Below are 18,210 nucleotides of genomic sequence, written 5' to 3'. Positions count from 1 at the left end.
TGTACTATCTGCTGGTCATAATTCTTTCACATATTGATTTGAGATGGCCAAGATAAAAAGGGACGCTTGTGCAAAAAATTAAGGGAGTTAATGGCATAAAGAGAGCGGAACATTCTAGCAGACGCTGAACGTGTGCATACCCTACTGTATGCTTGTTATTTCGGACTCCAGTCCTGCAGAATTGATGGGAGTTTTTGCTCAATAGAAGAGCGCGTGGCTAATTGTAATTTACAACCGGTGCGAAATTCAAGCAAGTGCGTTTATATTTTTGCCTGAATCTAACACTTTTCAAACGTGTGGAAAGAGGGGCCAGAAACGAATAATGCCTCGCTCCATACATTTGGGTTCCCTCCACTGAATCAAGAAATGCACACTATTTGATTTAGTGTTGCCCTTTGGGAAAGCGGAACTGAAACCGGGCGAGGCTTTGTTGCAGGGGGGAAGCCTTTTGGCAGCCCACCTGCCTCCGCCAGTTGCAACGAAGAACCTCAGAGGCGGAAGCCTGGTCTGACGCCTGGAGAACCGCCTTAGAATGATGTCTTCCTAAAACCTAGGACGGGTGAGACTGGCAATCGCTTGGGAAGAAAAGGTTCGTGGTGTTCTTCAGTTGCATACATTTCCAATCCTACAATAAAGCGCCCTTTCCTTAGAGGAGTCCTAATTGCAAAGGAAATGGCGATGATGGTCAGATACAGTATTCTCCCTCCCCTTCCTTCCCTGGTCTCCAGTGAATACCGTCTTTTTCATTTACGAGAAAGCGTTGTTTTGTTGAGCTTTTTAAAAACACCTGCCAAATTAAACGCTCCTTGCAAAAATAATGGAGGTATAGATTAATAAATGATAATTCCCCAAATGGTCTTAAGCCCAAACAAAGGATTTCCTTCTTTGCACTAATAAAAGCGTCAAACACATTTCTTAATTATGGGCCAAATCAGGCAATTTGGCAGCCACTCTGGACTTGAATGATGATGAGACTTGTGTGTTTTATGGGTTAAAAGCAGTTGACACAACAGTTGTAACAGATAATAAACAAACTCATCTTCAAATGACTTAATTCAGTCAAATAGCAGCTTTTTTCCCTCTTCTCCCTCTGTCAACAAGTAACCCTTTCCAAATATCTTTCCAGCATCCTTTCACTTGGAATGCATTTCATGACCACATAACAGGATGACATTTAAAATGAATTTGTGAAAAGCAAGAAGACTATTTATTGGTCCCTTACAAGTATATTTCATTATTCCTGTTCGTTTCACGAATGTTTAGATGAGACAAATTGTGAGTATTTGCTCTACTGCAAATATTCTTATTTGTTTGAAATTTCTATGGAATCTAGAATTTGCTTTATTATAAAGGGCCTTGACTATGTCTATTCTTGTAATTTTTGCATGCTCTTTCTTTTCTTTGGGAATAAATAAAACCAACTTCATTGATAGGGATATTACAAAGCATCTATTATGCATTTAACGTAAAGTGAGAGGAAGCTTGAAAATGATTGATTAAATTATACGTAGTTTAGGAAAATAAGTTTTTCTTAGCTTATCCATTGAAGCTTGTTGGAGGAGGACTCCAGGTAAATTTTGAAAATAAGATATAAAGTATGGATTTTTTAATCAGAAAGTAATAGAGGTAACTGTTAATTTTAATTATTTTACAATTTACTTTTTCATTTTTTATTGATGACTATTGCATTAATAAATATTGACCTATTAATAATTCTTATGATTATATATTGCAAAGTATTTGGGTGGAGGCTGCCATTATGATCTTGTCCTATTTGGCAAAGATCTATAGCAAGGACTATAAAGCTGCTTAATATCATATATGGACTAGATAATTGTTGGTCCTTTTAATGTACTAATAAGTGGCCATGACTATATTGCTGCTTAATCAAGAATGGAATATATGGGCCTCTTAATCTTCTTTCACTCATAATGTTATAGCATTTTTTTTAAAAAACAAGGCAAGTTGGACTCAGCACTCATGGATTTCCCTCCGCCCCTTTTTAGACAAGAACTCAGGATTTTTTGGAGGGGGGGGTAATTTTAATGATTTGGACTGCTTTTATGAAACATATTATTAATTATTTTGAGTGTCTTATGGGTAGAAAATGGGTTATAAATTATAATAAATAAAATACATGTAAAAGAGTAATAAATCTTTAAAAAATCTAAGATGAGAGAAGAATATCAGTGCATATATAAGAACACAAAAATTGCTAATAGAATACCTTGTGGAATAAAGAGGTTTTCAAAAGTATATGATATATAGAACTCTCCAAGAAGAGAATGCTACAGCTGCAGAGTTCCTATAAAGAGAAAGTGTCCATAATTAAATGATGTATTATATTTCAGTGTTCTTATGTATCTTTACAATTGTGTCTGTAATTATTTGATTCTAATAAATTATTTCAATATGTTCTTTTTTAATGAATGTAAACTTAAATAGAAGGATTAGCAGTAGTAGTAAGTAGCCCCATGTAATGCTAACACTGAAAGCTCTCAGTGGTAACTTAATTATGGCTCTTCTTTTTTATTAACTGTACTGTACAAACTAATTTTGATTTCTGATGCTTTTTTTCAGATTGATATATGTACTAATGTATTACTAGCATTTGCACCCTGTCCTTCAAGCAACTTTGTCTCCAATATGCATTGGCTTCCTTGTTTACAAAAAATCTGCAATCAATTTACTTTGCATACTTTCATTCCAAATTGCTTAGGTATGTCAGTAAAATGCATACATTCTTCATTAACAAATACATGTGAAGCTGAAAAGAAATCATTACATTTCAATATTAGTGAAAACTTACACGATGAAATACACAGCGAAGATAGTCAACAATTACATAAACCAGTTATGGTGGAAGAAGTTATTGAATTTTTAGCACCTCAAAAAGAACAGGTAAGTTAGAGTTTATTTTCAAAGCAGAGAAATATTTTTGAAAATATGAATGACAAATTATAATACAATTTTATTTAATAACCTGCCATTTTAGATTTTTGTACTTGATTGTTTTTTATATTACTTGTGTAACTTTTTGCCATGTGAAATGCATAGTTGTATGTATGCCTTTTTTTACTGAAACAATCTTGAGAGGAGGCAATCGTATTCTGAATTTTGAGCAGTATATAGAACTGATAAGAAATGTAAAGTTTACCTACAAAGTTAGGTAGGGTTAGGATATGAAGGCTTGTCAAAGTGCCTGGCAAGATCACCTTTGTGGGGAACCTCAAAACAGATGAATCAAATCTGTCAAAGTAACCTTTGTCCTATGTCAAAGTTGGAAGGAAGTATGATAAGAATCAAAGGAAAATTTACATCTAATCTTTAAGAAGTTATTTAGCCGTAACAAACTACATAGCCTTCTTCCCAAAGAGAAAATGAATTACAGTTCTAAAACTGACCTAGCCCTGTGTTGTCTAATGATAATGAAAAAGTAAATGAACATATCAATGAACATGCACTACCAGAAGAGAAATATTGATTATCTGGGACAGTTTCTGTTAAGATCTGCCTTATCGTCAGCAAAAGCAACATTTTTAACAAAGGTAAATATTTAAATCTTATGAAATGTATCACATAACATTTTGTTTGAAGGAATCATTTCCATGACTTTAGAGTGAAATTCAAATAAACCTTATTCAGAAAAATATTTTGGTTCATATTTTTATGTATTGTTTTTGATTCAGTTGCTGTTAATATGTATAATGCTACTCAGAATCTAGTATGATTACAGTGGTTGATATTGGATGTAAAATGGATATTTGTGTTACTATCACTGCAACCTAATGGGACTACAAAGAATTTTTCAAGCTTTTTTACTATTTTTATCATTATTTCATTGTTTTCCTTATGATCATGTTTCTTCCTTTAGTGAGTTGGCTTTTGTTTTATCTGATTCACTTATCTTTGGACTGATAATTGTTTGTATTTTTATGGTGGATTTGGAAAGTTGTATACTGTAATAAACTTTTATATTTGCATTATTTTAATTAAGTAATCACTTCAGTAATTCATTGAATTTATTGAAGTGGTATTTCAGTCCGTGTCTTCAAGCTTCTTAGCAGATTAAAAAGTTAGTGTCCACGCAAAGCAAATGCAAATATATGTTTAGGTAATGTTTCTTGTCTGAAAAGAAATGGGAAATAATCTTTTAATTCCAGAATAAACAACCATCTTTTTAAAGTTAAAATTTCCTTTATGAGAAAATTAATTCAGTCTTGCTTCAAAATGTTGAATAGCATTTTTGTACCTTAATTTACAGTTCTACATGGTTAAAGGTAAGTACAAAAAATTTAAATTTGAGCATAAAACCATAAATTTGTTTGAAAAATTAAAGTGCCCATTGCATGTGTTTGTCAGGAAGATGGTATTGGAAACATGTCAAGAACATGGTTTGACAGAAGTAAACTACATCAGATGTTCCAACCATAAATAAAAAGCTGAAGAAGTATGAACAGTATGGTGATGTACCAGTATGTTATACTGTAGCAAGGAAACAAATGAAAGTAGGAAAATAATTCGATGAAGTAGAGATTAAATGCTATCATCAGCAAAATTCATGTAGCATTAACATACACAGGATGAAATAGCAAATAGTATTGTAGAAAGCCACACACACATACATTTCGAAGCCACTGATACCTGCAGCAGTTTTGTAAATGCTGTAGAATTTTTAATAAATCAACCTTTGGTGAAGCTTTGTGTGCATTGATAGAGGAGATAGAGCCTTTCAGAAATAGTTTATGTAAATTCTTGACGATGTTCAGGCGTTTGAAACTGAAAATTCAACAGCAGGATAAAAATCAAGAAGAGAATGGCAGGAATTTTAGCTCCTATATAATTCTTAAAATAATTTCAGAATAACTTTTGAATAATTGTTAATGGGTTTGACAATAGATTTATTGTTTGTTTTTCAAAAAATAATCTGAAAGTTTATTGGATTGCTTGAATGATGAAAGAGCATTTGCCTATGAAATATTTTGAATTGTATCCAATTCTTCTTGATTTTATGTGTAGTAAAACTGTATTAGCAAACATGAATTTCCAATTAGCTCTTATGTATTTTTCTATTACATTAGAATATTTTCCACTTTCCATTTCCCTTTGTGTAGTGTTCTTTGAAGTGTGTTATAAGAATGAGTCTCATTGATTGTTTTTATTTTCAGTGAAGTTCCAGTTGCAGTAAATTTGCAGAAATTTAATTTCTGAAAACAGTACAAATATGCCATGTTATCTAAGGATTCTTTGTTTTAGCATTTTAAGGTTTCTTAGTTCATTAAAGTGTTCTGTACTAACATATCTATAAACTTTGTCAATATAAGGTGCTGTAATTGTGTAAATGTTTTGTATCTATATCATACCTATAATTACATCTCTCCTTTATATGAAGTCATGGGGATGGAGGGAGATGTCTTCTTTCTTGATGGAAGAAGATGTCTTCTTTCTTGATGGGAGAAATAAGTAAATGCAGGAAATGATGATGTGTAGACGTGTTGGTGCTGAAAAAGGACTAGCAACATAGATCTTAACACATAGAGCCTATACAGGGAGATACTTGTATTGGAATCATATAACCTTTATTTCAGTTTCAATATTGATTTTAACTGAATATTTAATTTATCTGGTACCAAACTAAAAATTGATTTTAATATTTTTGTGAACATTAGAAACTCCAGACTAAATCAACTGACAAAATATCCAGTTTGTGGAAGACTAGAGGAAAAGTGGGAGGAAAGTAAAAAAACAACAACAACGTTGAATCTCTATGTTGTTTCCTTCTGCAGCACTGAATGTAAAGAGTCAGTGTACAAAATCTTTGAACAACTACATCTCTATTCTAAAATGTGATTTGTAGTGATTTCTGTAGCTTAATTTCAGCAGACATTCTTCATGGCATCTTCCTTACTCCCCAATTTCTTTTGCTTATGTTGTACATTTTTACTTAAGGAAGATGTGCACCTTATATCAAGAGGAGTATTGTAAAGCATCTAATCTAAGGACCAGGTCTCTTTTTTTAGTGATACTAAGTTAATTTGCTGGTATTACATTGTATCACATAACAAATTATAGTATTTCAAGAGCTTGTTTATAATCCTATATTTTAATATGCAATGCTTATGGGTGACTCAGCTTGTAAATGACTTTGTGTACACTTTATTTTTGTGGCAAAGCATTAGTCTTTGTAATTTTTGGGGGCAAAAGTAGTCACAAGAAAATAATCTAACACATTTCAATGAAACACTGGTCCCAGAAGTAGTGATAGATATAAATAGTTATATACGCTTCCTGGTATTGACCAACTTTATAAATATTTGAATATTGGTTTATACAGTGTGATTCAGATTTTCAATTTCCTGCTACACCAAGTAGAACAAAATCAGTTAAATGAAAGTAACTGAGATATATGCTACTTTAGTTTAGTTGTTTATGTTAAACAATAGTAGAATTAATTCAAGAGTAGGAAAATATAACCAGTTGAACATTTTGCACTATGTTGAAAGCTAATCCTGAACTGAAAGGACATACTAATTATACATACAGTCATATAACATACAAAGTTATTTGTGATCATAGCATAAATATGATTTAACATGTTTCTTAAACTTAGTAGCCTGCAGTGGGAAATCAAATAAAGACAATTGAACTTTTCAAATTATGGAAAGGACTTAAGCCACAAAAAACTGATAGGATTGGATTGTGAATTGTGTGGAGCACAATTTGAGAATTGAATAATTGCAGATTTAAAAAGATGAAATATTTTTTCTAGATTACTCTCTACACTTTTATCTGCATTGCTGAAAATCTTGGTAGTTTGACATTTTTGTGGAACAATGAGTAAATGAACATTTGACAAATATTAAAGAAGGAATCAATTAAAAAGAATTATTTGTCATCTCAGTCTTCCCCTTATCACAAAAAGAATGTTTAAATTTATGGAAGACCAAGCCTGGATACAACTTGATCAATTTTTTTTATTCTACTTGTCTTCTGTTCCTTTGAAACTTGGTAATTTAATGCTGTAAAGTTGTCAATATTTTTTTCTTAGTTCACTTGACATTATTAGGAAGAAATCTAGCTTGAGTTCAGTCCATCTTAGATTCCGATCCATGACATTTTCTCAACAACAGTGTGAAAGTTGTGTTCCCTTGCCAAACAGTGTAGTGGCTGAGATATTAAACTAATACCAAGATATCTCAATTCAGATCCACTATCAGCTAAACTCAGTGATGATCTTGAATCAATCCCTGTCTTTTAGTTCAATCTACTCTTTAGACTTATTGTTGTGGGACAAATTGAACATGGTAGTAGTACATATAGCCTTGGGCTTCCAGAGAAAAATGGGACATAATGTGTCCTTTTGGTGAGTGTGTCTATTGTGTGGAACACTCCCCCACCCCACCCCAGTGGGGCAGGCCCTTATCTTTTAGCCTCATCTTTTATCTCCAGGATAGAATGAAGGGAACCTATGGATGGTTGTTGTGGCAACCTAGGAGAAGCCTAAATTGCTGGATATTTTAGTTTTAATTTTGAGTTTATAATTTTATTGTTTGTAGTTTTATAAACTATGAAATTTAAATTGATCAATAAAGGCCAAACTGGTAACTAGGAATATAAGAAAGATATAGAAAAGAAAGCTGTAAATGATTTATCACTTACAAATAAAAGCATATATAACCAATGATATTGCATATAACTAACTTTTACTAATATTTTACAAGCCTGAAGCTGCTTATAAACATCTAGTCCACCTAAAACATTTGTTGAAACAATAGCAATACACTTTCACATATACATTTTTTTTAAACAGACCCAGAAATCTATTCTCTTTTTCCATTATTATTTCTGTAGCAATATTACAGGATCCTACAACATCACTCTCAGCATTGGGGGTTGATGAATTAAATATTCAGTATTAAATACTGTAATTCTATACTATACTATAATTCGTCATCAGTGCTTTGAGCTTTTGTAGTCCTCACTTCATTCAGCAATTATTTGAAATACATAGTGGTGTGAACAAATACTACAAACATTAATTTTTCAATCCTGATTTCAGGAGAAGTCCATACAGACTGTTGGAACATTGCAAAAATAATAATAATCATCTTATTTTAATCTTTATCTACTTACAATGGTCTTCATATTCAATCAGATATTGTCATGGAATTTGATTTCAATTTTATTTATCCATCATACAGACTTCTTCAACACATAACAAGCCACTTTTGTAGATCCAATAAGAAAACAATTTTCCAAGTCACTCTCTTTGTTTATCATTTGTATTTTCCTTTTAATTTTTAAAACTTCATTGAGTTTCTTTTGTATATCCAGTGAAGTATCGTTTCCCAAATTACAGCCTGTCATTTGTAATTCCATTGTTTATTCTTTCTCTGTATTGTCAAATAAAATTTGTTCCACATCTGCCATTCCTTGATAATTATCTTTTAGACATTAAACATCAATACATATGTTATTGATATTTTAATAACTAATTTCTAATTCCATGCTTTAAAAATCTCAAGTAATGTCTTATACAGTCTTATAACACTTTGTGTCATTTTGTAAGTCCTGACATCAAGGTCAAGTTCGCATATATATTTTGCTTAGTATCTTTAGTCCTGGTTCTAAATAATAAAGTAATTGTTCCTTGTTATGACTGATTATAGCCACGTTTCCCACAAGAAGTTATTTATTTTTATAGTTAATTCCAAAATCTTATAGTAAAGATCAATATACCAATGTGGACCTTTGATATCTTTATAACATTCTTAGATCAGACATTTAAAAAAAAGCTTTTTGATGTTTTTATAGTTAATTTTTCAGAGTTGAAAATAAACTCACATGATAAAGACTTTTCAAACCTGTTGGTCAAAAGTCTCTAATAGTTTTAACATAGTTAATAAAGCCAAGTGAAGTTTGCAAACCTATTGTTTTATAAAAGTCTCTGCCATGATTGCAAACAAGATGAGTGATCCTATAGTCTCCCAGTTCCCAAAATCCATGGAAAACAACTGTCTTTCACTCTTGCAAGGAATAGCTGTTCTTATATGAAGAGGTTCCAAGAAACCGGCCTACCCATTAGTTCCTTAATCTTTCATGTGGTCATTAGCCCAGTTTGCATAGAACGCGCTCTCTCTGTCTCTCTCTGTGTAGGTGTATGTATGTGTCTTTGTGTGTGTGTACATATATATGCATACACACACATAGACATTTTTCAAAATTCTTCATGTTTTCTAGTCTCATATGATAAAGATGCAGGAAGGTTTTTGTTTTTTTTACAGATTTTTTCTATCAAGAACGTGATAGTGCTCAGCATACTATGTAGGCCTGAATTTAACAGATTCAGAAAAGGATTTTGGGTGGGATGAACCAAGAAATCTCATTCCTGGATTAAATTTTCTGTGCCATCCAATCTCCAAATATAATCTATTATATCATTTCAGTGTCTCAGTTAAGCAGAAATGTGAGGCATCAGTATGCAAAGCTAAGGGCTGTTTTTTATTGGCTGTTTTAAGGCGGTAGTATGGAGATGGGAGGGGTCATGATGGTAAGAGAATTAAAGGAGCATTTGTCTTTTCCCATCCCTTTTAATGATTTAATTGACTAAAATGGGATTATATGTCAATAATTCTTTTGCTGCAACTTAACCCATCCTGTAAATAGCCTGTGGTGAACTCTCCAAGGTCCTGATAGTGCCTAGTTCTATTGGGTCCAGATGTATTTTTCTTCTTCTATTCTTGAATAACCAATTCATACATGGGATACTCAGCATGAACTGACTATTTTATGATGGGATTGAATAGAAGTAGGCAAATTTAAGCAAAATATGTCCAGCAAAGACTATTGATTATTATGATTATATTTAATTTACAGATTCAGTATTATGATAGCAATAGCAATAGCAGTAGACTTATATACCGCTTCATAGGCCTTTCAGGCCTCTCTAAGCGGTTTACAGAGAGTCAGCATATTGCCCCCAACAATCTGGGTCCTCATTTTACCCACCTCGGAAGGATGGAAGGCTGAGTCAACCCTGAGCCGGTGAGATTTGAACCGCTGACCTGCTGATCTAGCAGTAGCCTGCAGTGCTGCATTTAACCACTGCGCCACCTTGGCTCATGATGATATTTGAATACTAGGTTTTGGGAGAAAGATCAGTATGAGCATTTTGCTTTTATGTTGTCTCCCCCCACCATGGCTGTGGTGGAAGTTACATGTTCTATATACTTCCACATTTTGTTCTTTGTTTTGCACGCATTACGAAGATGCTTACATTTGTTTGTATCTGTAAAATTTTGAAAAAGCTTCAAATTCTTCCTTCTCTGGAATGTATGGGATTAACATTTTCAGTCTATTTTCCTATTTTACTGATCAATGCCCATCACACTAAATTAACTCTGATTCTTTAAACATAATAATTGACCCTATATTTTGTATTTTTTTTAAAGAGATAATGTACAATAAAACATCAACACGGTATTGTCTAGAATGGATAAAGCCATATTCTTTCATCCCTGAAGCCATAAAAATTCAGTAATCATGTTGAGGGAAAACCAAAGAGGAATGTTGGTCAAACAAAAAGTTGAGACCATGAGGCAATGCTACAAAACCAACCATGGCTAAAAGGATTGTGGTTCTTATAGCACTGGAGAATGTTAGGGAACAAATTTGGAAGTAATGAATGAAAAAGGAAAAGTATGGCAGCATTTTTCTTATTTAACAAGGTTTGGATCTGAAAACAATAACACCATTAATATAACAGAACAATTAAAACAAAATATCTAAAGAAATACTTCCATGGGATTGTCAATCAGTAATCTGAACTGACAACTGTATTTTAATTAAATTTGAGAATGTTACCAATTAGTCTATAGCACTACAGGCTTCAAACTGCCTATGACTCAGTTGCTGACTCATCCTGCAAAACTTTTCTTACCAAAGAAATATCCAGGCACCCACAAGGATAAAAGATCAAAAGAAAAGCAGGTTCACTGACCTGCTTTCCCAGATCTTTCCACTAAATTTCAATTATCAGAAATGTGCAATAACTTTCTCTCCCCCACTTAATTCATACTTTTTTTTGTCAGAATAATTGCAGAAACATGACTTTGTTGTTACTAAAAAGTAAATATTTCACTTTGACAATAATTTTTATAAAGAATTTTGCTTATAGCTGATACCTGAACTTGTTCAAAATGAAACTTAGTAGCTCATTAATGCATTGTATGTACTTTGGAAATACTCTCAGTTACCTAAACCTAGCTTTTATATTTTATTTTTGTTACCTCTTTATTATATACCACTCAGAGTTTCATGATTGGGACATTGTAAACAAATGAATAAAAATGACACAGAGGATGTCTGTGTCCTTAAAAACATTGTTGTGAGGGATAATGAAAAAAACATGGATGACATGAGATTCGCAAGATGTTGAAAGCAAGGAATGTAACTTTTAAATCCAGTGATATGCTGGCACTTAAGACAGCTAGATCCAATTTGAAAAGTGCCATAAAAAGAGCAAAACAAGCCTATTGAACTTATTTCAAGACCCAACAAACACTAGGTGTATGTGGCAAGGCATCCAGGCTATTATAGACTCTCGTGGCTCTGTTGTGTTGTAAGGGCAACATGGAGTTTTTAAATGAGCTGAACACATTTTTTGGAAGATTCAAAGCATCAAATAATACACCTGCAAGGAAAGCTGTGTCCCATCCTGACGAGCAAGTGCTTAGGTTTGATGTTACCTCTGTCCGGAGGACATTGTGGAAAGTTAACATTCAGAAAGGAGCAGGTCCAGATAATATCCCTGGGCATGTTCTTAGGACGTGCAGACGAGTTGGCTTGTGTTCCAAATGGACATTTTCAATCTTTCATTGCAGCAGGCAGTGGTCCCATCATGTTTTAAGATGGGCATTATTTTGTCAGTGCCAAAAAGTCTACGATTATGGGTCTTAATGATTACTGTCCGGTTGCACTTACATCCATCATTATGAAATGTTTTGAGAGGCTGATAAAGGACATTATTGTATCCAGCCTTCCTCCAGCATTTGATTCTCCAAAGTTGGTGGAGACAGTGGTCATGCATGGGTTAACTCAGTCAGTAACCAATAGAGCTGAGTGTATTAAAGTGATGTCATCACTTCTGAGGAGCATGCTTCCGATTTTTTTTAGACTCAGTTTGATTGGAACTGGCTGTGCTAATCACTTTCTCCTCAACTAATACTTAATAATTGATTACTTTAATTGGATTTCACTCAAAGAAAGAAAATTACTTTTCTAAATTGGTCTCTGGATTGGGTTCCTGTTAGTACTCTCAATAGCCCTTGAGGGCTGGACAGTGTTTGCCGCGTCTCGTCAGAGGCGTGCTTCGAATTGCCTCAGGGCTTCTGAGGTTTCCTATTTCAGCAGCGCTAGCTGAAATAGCCGTGGGAGACTAATAGCGGGGGATTTCCCGGCCTCTGCCTTGCTGCCTGCGCCGCTGACTGCCGCCTCCTCCAGGAGCCTCCGAACGCTGCAGGGAGTTTTAAAAATAGCTGCGAAGAGCCGCACACCGCTGGGGAATGCCGCTGCAGCTGCCGCACCACGCTGCCATCCTTTCAACGCTCTAGCTACTGCTGCACATCTGCGGCTTCGCCCTTGGCTCCACAGCCTTGCCGCAGGGCCTATACTGCCCATGCTCACTGTGCGGCCTCGGCTACTCGTGGCACCGGCACCTAGGCTCTGTAGTCTCAACGGCCATTTGGTTTGGGCGCGAAAGTCATCTGGTGGCCATTTTGAGCATTCAAGAAACAGTGAGTACTGGCTATGGCCTCCTCTCCTCCGGAGCCTCAACTGCCTCCAACTTCCTTGGCTCCTGCCCTTACCATCGAACCCCCTGCTTTTCAGGGCCGCAGGCGCAGGCCTGCTCCGGTTGATAACATTGAGTCCCCTCCCAGGAATCCAAGGCCTAATCAGGGGGGCATAGAGAATCCATCCCCTCGGGAGGATGACAGGGACCCTCAGGCTCTGGCTAAGAAGGCCAGGTCCAAGGCCAAAAACACTGAGCCTTGCATATTCCAGGCCCAGAGGCCTATTCAGTCCAGCCCCCCCCCTCCTGACTTATCTTTGGATTCGGAGGATGACCTCTCCCCTGTTGCATCAATCCTGCAGCCCGAGGATGCCAGGGGCACAGATGTTTTGGCCAGCAGTGGGGATGATTTGGATTGTGGCAGGAGCATTACTCCTGATGAGCATCCCTCCTATCAGGAAGATATTTCTCCCACTTTCTGCAGATGCCGTTCTTACCAGGCATGGCTGATATGATCTCTGAGGCCATAGAACGTGGTATTGCAGCCGGCTGTAAACACAGGTCTTCTAATCGTTCTGCTTCTCGCAGGGCTGCTTCTTCCTCTAGTTCCAGGTGCAGGGATGGTGATCTCTCGGCTTCTTCGTTGCACAAGCTACCCGGCACTTCCAATCAACCGTCGGTCTTCAGGGAAGAGGAACACCCTGCAAGAGACTCAGATCTTTCGGAGGATGAGGGTCTTTCTCCCGATCCGCCTCCTTTTGTTGGTTTATTTAAACCTGCTGTTTTTCGCTCTCTCTCTCCTTTTTAAGGCCAAGAAGATCGCAGGCATTCCTTTTCCTAAGATGACTCAGAATTTGGAAGCAGACAAGACTGACACCACTGATCCGCTCTTCATCCAGCCTACAGTGGAAAAAGAAGTGATCCCATCACCACCGTTCTTCATAGATGTTGTCCAAAATCAATGGGCTTCTCCAAGTACCAGAACCCTCCCCAATACCTCGGACAAGCGCCTGTATAATGTCGCTCCTGACCTTGCCAAGGCTTTGGAGCTACCTTCTATTGATTTACCTATAATTGCCCTTTCTACTCCCAATGCAGCCTCAGCAGCTCCGGAGGAAGCTCTGTGACCTGAAGACAAGAGAATAGAACAGACTCTGGTCAAGGGTCACCAGGGGCTCAGCTTGGGCCGTTAGAGTGGGCACCTCCACTTCCTTCTTTAGTTGCTCCGCTCTTTTGTGGCTGAGACAACTTCAGGCTCGCCATCCAGCCAGGGATTCTAGGGCTCGCAGGGACATTAACAAAATTAAGGCGGCCCTAGAATACACAGCAGATGCCTCCTTGGACGCGGCCCGTTTTGCATCCAAAGCCATTGCATCTTCCATCTCCACCCACCGGCTTCTCTGGCTAAAACAATGGTAGGCAGAATCGCGGGCCAAGTGGACACTTTCCTCCTCTCCCTACTCTTCATCCCTTCTCTTTGGTCCTCCATTAGAGCCCCTTCTGGTAGAGTCCAAGGATAAGAGGAAGGTTCTACAACCAGCCACTAAAAAGCAGGAAGGTCGAAACCAATCCTTTTACCATAGGCAGCCGTTTTGTGGCCAGGATGGGAGTGCTTCCAACTCCTGTCCCCAATGACAGGCCCCACCCAGACAGGCCCCCTCCTTTTCCAATAGATCAGGCAGGAACAACCAGAGATTCCAGCCCAGAAAGCCTTTCAGGGACAATTCCAATAGTTCCTTTAAGAGGCAGAAGTGACTGCCTGGAGAATCTCCCAATAAGGGGCGGGGGGTCTGGCAGCCTTCACGGAATGTTGGGACGACATCACCAATGACCCGTGGGTCAGGTCCCTGATCAGATTTGGCCTTCTCCTGGATTTGCGCTCCAGCCCTCCGAACCACTTTGTCACGTGTCCAATCTCCAGGGACCCTCAAAAGAGGCTCCTAGTAGAGCAGACAGTTCACCATTTACTCCAAATTCGAGCCATTCAACCTGTGTCTCCAGGCCAGAAAGGACGAAGGTTTTATTCTCATCTTTTTATCATGACAAAATCTTCGGGAGGCTGGAAGGCAATCCTTAATCTAAAATTTTTAAATCAATTCATCAGATACAGGAGATTCAAGATGCACTCTCGCCTATCAATTCTGGAGAGTGTTCGCAGACACGATCTCCTCAGATCAGTGGACCTTACAGAGGCTTACCTCCACGTGCCAATTCACAGATGGCACAGGTGGTTTCTCCGTTTTGTACATGCGGGCCTCCACTTCCAATATCGGGCCCTTCCCTTCGGGCTGTCCTCAGCCCCGAGGGTTTTCACGAAGCTTCTGTCGGTCGTAGCAGCCCATCTGCGGGCCAGGCCCATCCAGATGATCTGCTACCTTGACGACATCCTGTTGTTGTCCAGGTCAAGCATCCAGGCCCTCAGGGACCTCCAGGACACCCTTCTGACGTTAGGGGAAGTGGGATTCTCCATCAATTGGGAAAAGAGTCACTTCGTCCCCACTTCTCACCTGGTGCACCTGGGAGCCCTCATAGATTCCTCTTCTTGTCTCAGGACCGGCAGATTAGTCTCAGGGAGTTAGCCAAGGAGGTATGGGGGAGACAGCGGGTCCCTCTTCTTCAGCTATCTCAACTGCTGGGGAAGATGGTCTCCTACTTCTCCATCGTCCTTTGCGCACGGCTTCACAGCCGCTGCCTCCAGTGGTTTTTTTCTGCCATTCCAGAAGACCAACAGCAGCTGTTCTCTACTGAAGGTCAGCTTGACCCCAGAGTCCGGCTATCCCTGGACTGGTGGATCTCCCCGGCCATAGCTCAGGGCTCTATTTTCAGGGAACCTCCGCATCTCGTAGTAACAACGGTCGCAAGTCTGACGGGTTGGGAAGCTCACCTGGAGAATCGGGTAGCTCAGGGGCTTTGGTCCGACTCCAACCTATCCCACAGTGAATTGGCTAGAGCTGAGGCCATCCATCTGGCCCTCCTTCATTTCCAGTTCTCTTTTCAAAACACACATGTGCTGATCTACATCGCCAAGACGGCTGTCTTTAGACGCAGCGAAGCCCTCTTTGTCTCTTTCCACCCTACCAACAAGGGGCTGAAAGCTTCTCCATCCATGATTGGATGATGGATCAGGTCTGCCATTGCTCAAACATACATCACGCATTATCTCACTCCTCCACCCAACATTACAGCTCATTCCACGCACAGTGTGGCTACGCCAGCGGCGTGGGCATGACAGGCCTTTGTGGAAGAGATCTGCAAGGCAGCTACCTGGTCTACTCCTAATTCATTTATACGACATTACAAGGTGGATCGATATGCATCGGCAGATGCAGCTTTTGGAGGGTGAGTCCTGCCCTCTTCCAGCTCCTAGGCCAGTCTCATGCCCTCCCGGGGACACGCCAGCTTTGGTACGTCCCATGCATGACCGCTGTCTCCACCAACTTTGGAGAATGGGGCGTTGGTTCTTACCTGATGTGCCCCTTCTCTGGGCAGGTGGAGACAGTGGTCATCCCCAACCTTGGGATCCTGGCCTACCTCGCAGGTGTGATCTGGGAGCATGTTGTGTAGTTACTGGACAGAAACGATTGTTCACCATACAGCAGTCTACTTATCTCCTTCGTCAAGAAAAGCAGGAGCATGCTCCTCAGATGCGATGACATCACTTTGGTAGACTCAGTTCTATTGGTTACTGACTGAGTTAACCCATGCATGACCACTGTCTCCACCTGCCCAGAGAAGGGGCGTATCAGGTAAGAACCAACGCCCCATTCGCTTCAGTTTACTTACTGTCCAAATCACGCTACAGGGGATGATATTTTTTCTGTTCTCCATCTGAGCTTGGCACACTTAGAGGAAAGAAATACTCATTTGCGAATGCTGTTTGTCAACTTCAGTTCAGCCTTTAATACAATCATTCCTCAGCATCTAGTATACAAACTGTGACTTTTAGGCTTTAATACTCCTTTGTACAACTGGATTTTTCATTTTTTTATTGATAGGCCCCAGTATGTGCGAGTTAGGATTAATATTTCTAACACCATTTTCTTGAGCACAGGTTCTTCAGGGCTGTGTCCTAAGTCCGCTGTTGTTCACCCTGTTGATCCATGACTATTGTGCAAGGTTTGCCACCAACTATATTGTGAAATATGTGGATGCTACAACAGTTGTGCGCCTTATTCAGGATGACAGTGAGGGTGCTTACTACAAGGAAGTAGAGGGTTTGGTGAACTGGTGTAATAAAAATAGCCTTGTCTTAAATGTAGGAAAAAGTAAAGAGATCATCGTATATTTCAGAAAAGGCAGGCATAGCTACATACCTCTGTGTATTAAAGATTCACCTTTGGAGGTGGCTAGCAGCATCAAGTTTATGGGTGTGCAGCTAATGAGTAGGCTGGCTTGGTCGCTCAACAGTAAGACACTGGTGAAGTGGGCACAGCAGCTCCTGCATTTTCTGAATCACATGAGAAAAGTACATCTTCCTTCCCCTGTCCTTACCACTTTCTATAGAGGGACGATCCAGAGCATCCTGTCATTTGGCATTACTGTCTGGTTTGGAAGCATTACTGCTTTGGACAGGCAGAGAGTGGTGAGGATGGTAGAAAAGATTATTGCTAGTTCACTTCCTTCTATCCAGGACATAGCATATAAGCAATGCTTGAGCAGAGTCCGCAGTATTATTTGGGATGCTATACATCTCTTCATGACCTTATTTTCCTCATTACCTTCTCAGAGGAAGCTTCATGATATCGGAAGCAGAACATCTAGATTCAGTCACAGTTTTGTTCCATATAGTAGCAATCTTATGAACTCTCAAGATTCCTGTGTGTATTCAAAATTGACAGTTATTAATATGTATGTATGTATAGCTATATATGTGTTATGTATGTTTATGGGTAAAATATACAGTATATATTTTTTGCGAACCGGCAACAAAATTTCATTTTTAATGTGTGCCAGTGTACTCACAGTAAAAAAAAAAGACAATAAAGTTTATCTTATTTCATCTCATCTTATCTTTGTCTCAAAAAAATTTTTTTTGTTTATATTACAATATAAATGCAGATCAAGCAATAATTGTCCAAAACAAAAAACCAAAACCCTACCAGGCCTATAATAATTATCTCCTTAAGGTCACAGAGTTAAATACTATTTGTATGCTATTTACTTTTTTCTTGCCTCTTTAAATTCTCATTGTGGTCTTAGACCCTCCAAAGATTTCAGAATTAAGCAATATTTCATTCACAGATTCTTGAGGTACTTCTTATCTTGGCAAGCTCTCATAGCTTATATTTGGTTTAGTTAAGATAGCCTTCCTACCTTTCTCTAGACTTAAGAATGATGGGTCAATTCAGTGAAGTAACAGAGATTTGAGATTTGAGAAGTTTATTTATATGCTGCCCTTTTCCCTGGGGGGACTCAGGGCG

The 18,210-nt window shown here is 38.2% G+C and overlaps 1 protein-coding gene across 2 annotated transcripts in view; it reads left to right on the top strand.

Moving 5' to 3' along the window:
- The first annotated feature begins 463 nt into the window (after positions 1-463).
- METTL15 (methyltransferase 15, mitochondrial 12S rRNA N4-cytidine) overlaps positions 464-18,210 on the top strand; it is a 69,004-nt gene continuing 51,257 nt past the window's right edge. For both annotated transcript variants that reach the window (XM_087718810.1, XM_014064027.2), the window contains exons 1-3: positions 464-589; positions 1,127-1,275; positions 2,581-2,901. In XM_087718810.1, the coding sequence (XP_087574936.1) occupies positions 1,264-1,275; positions 2,581-2,901 (333 nt within the window). In that variant the 5' untranslated portion in view covers positions 464-589; positions 1,127-1,263. The remainder of the gene's footprint in view (positions 590-1,126; positions 1,276-2,580; positions 2,902-18,210) is intronic.

Source organism: Thamnophis sirtalis, unplaced genomic scaffold (genome assembly GCF_051295495.1).
Source record: "Thamnophis sirtalis isolate CommonGarterSnake01/CBP01778 unplaced genomic scaffold, rThaSir2_p1.2 scaffold_1, whole genome shotgun sequence".
Lineage (NCBI taxonomy): Eukaryota > Metazoa > Chordata > Lepidosauria > Squamata > Natricidae > Thamnophis > Thamnophis sirtalis.
Note: the sequence above shows the minus strand (reverse complement) of the source record. Positions and strands in the feature narration are given on the sequence as shown.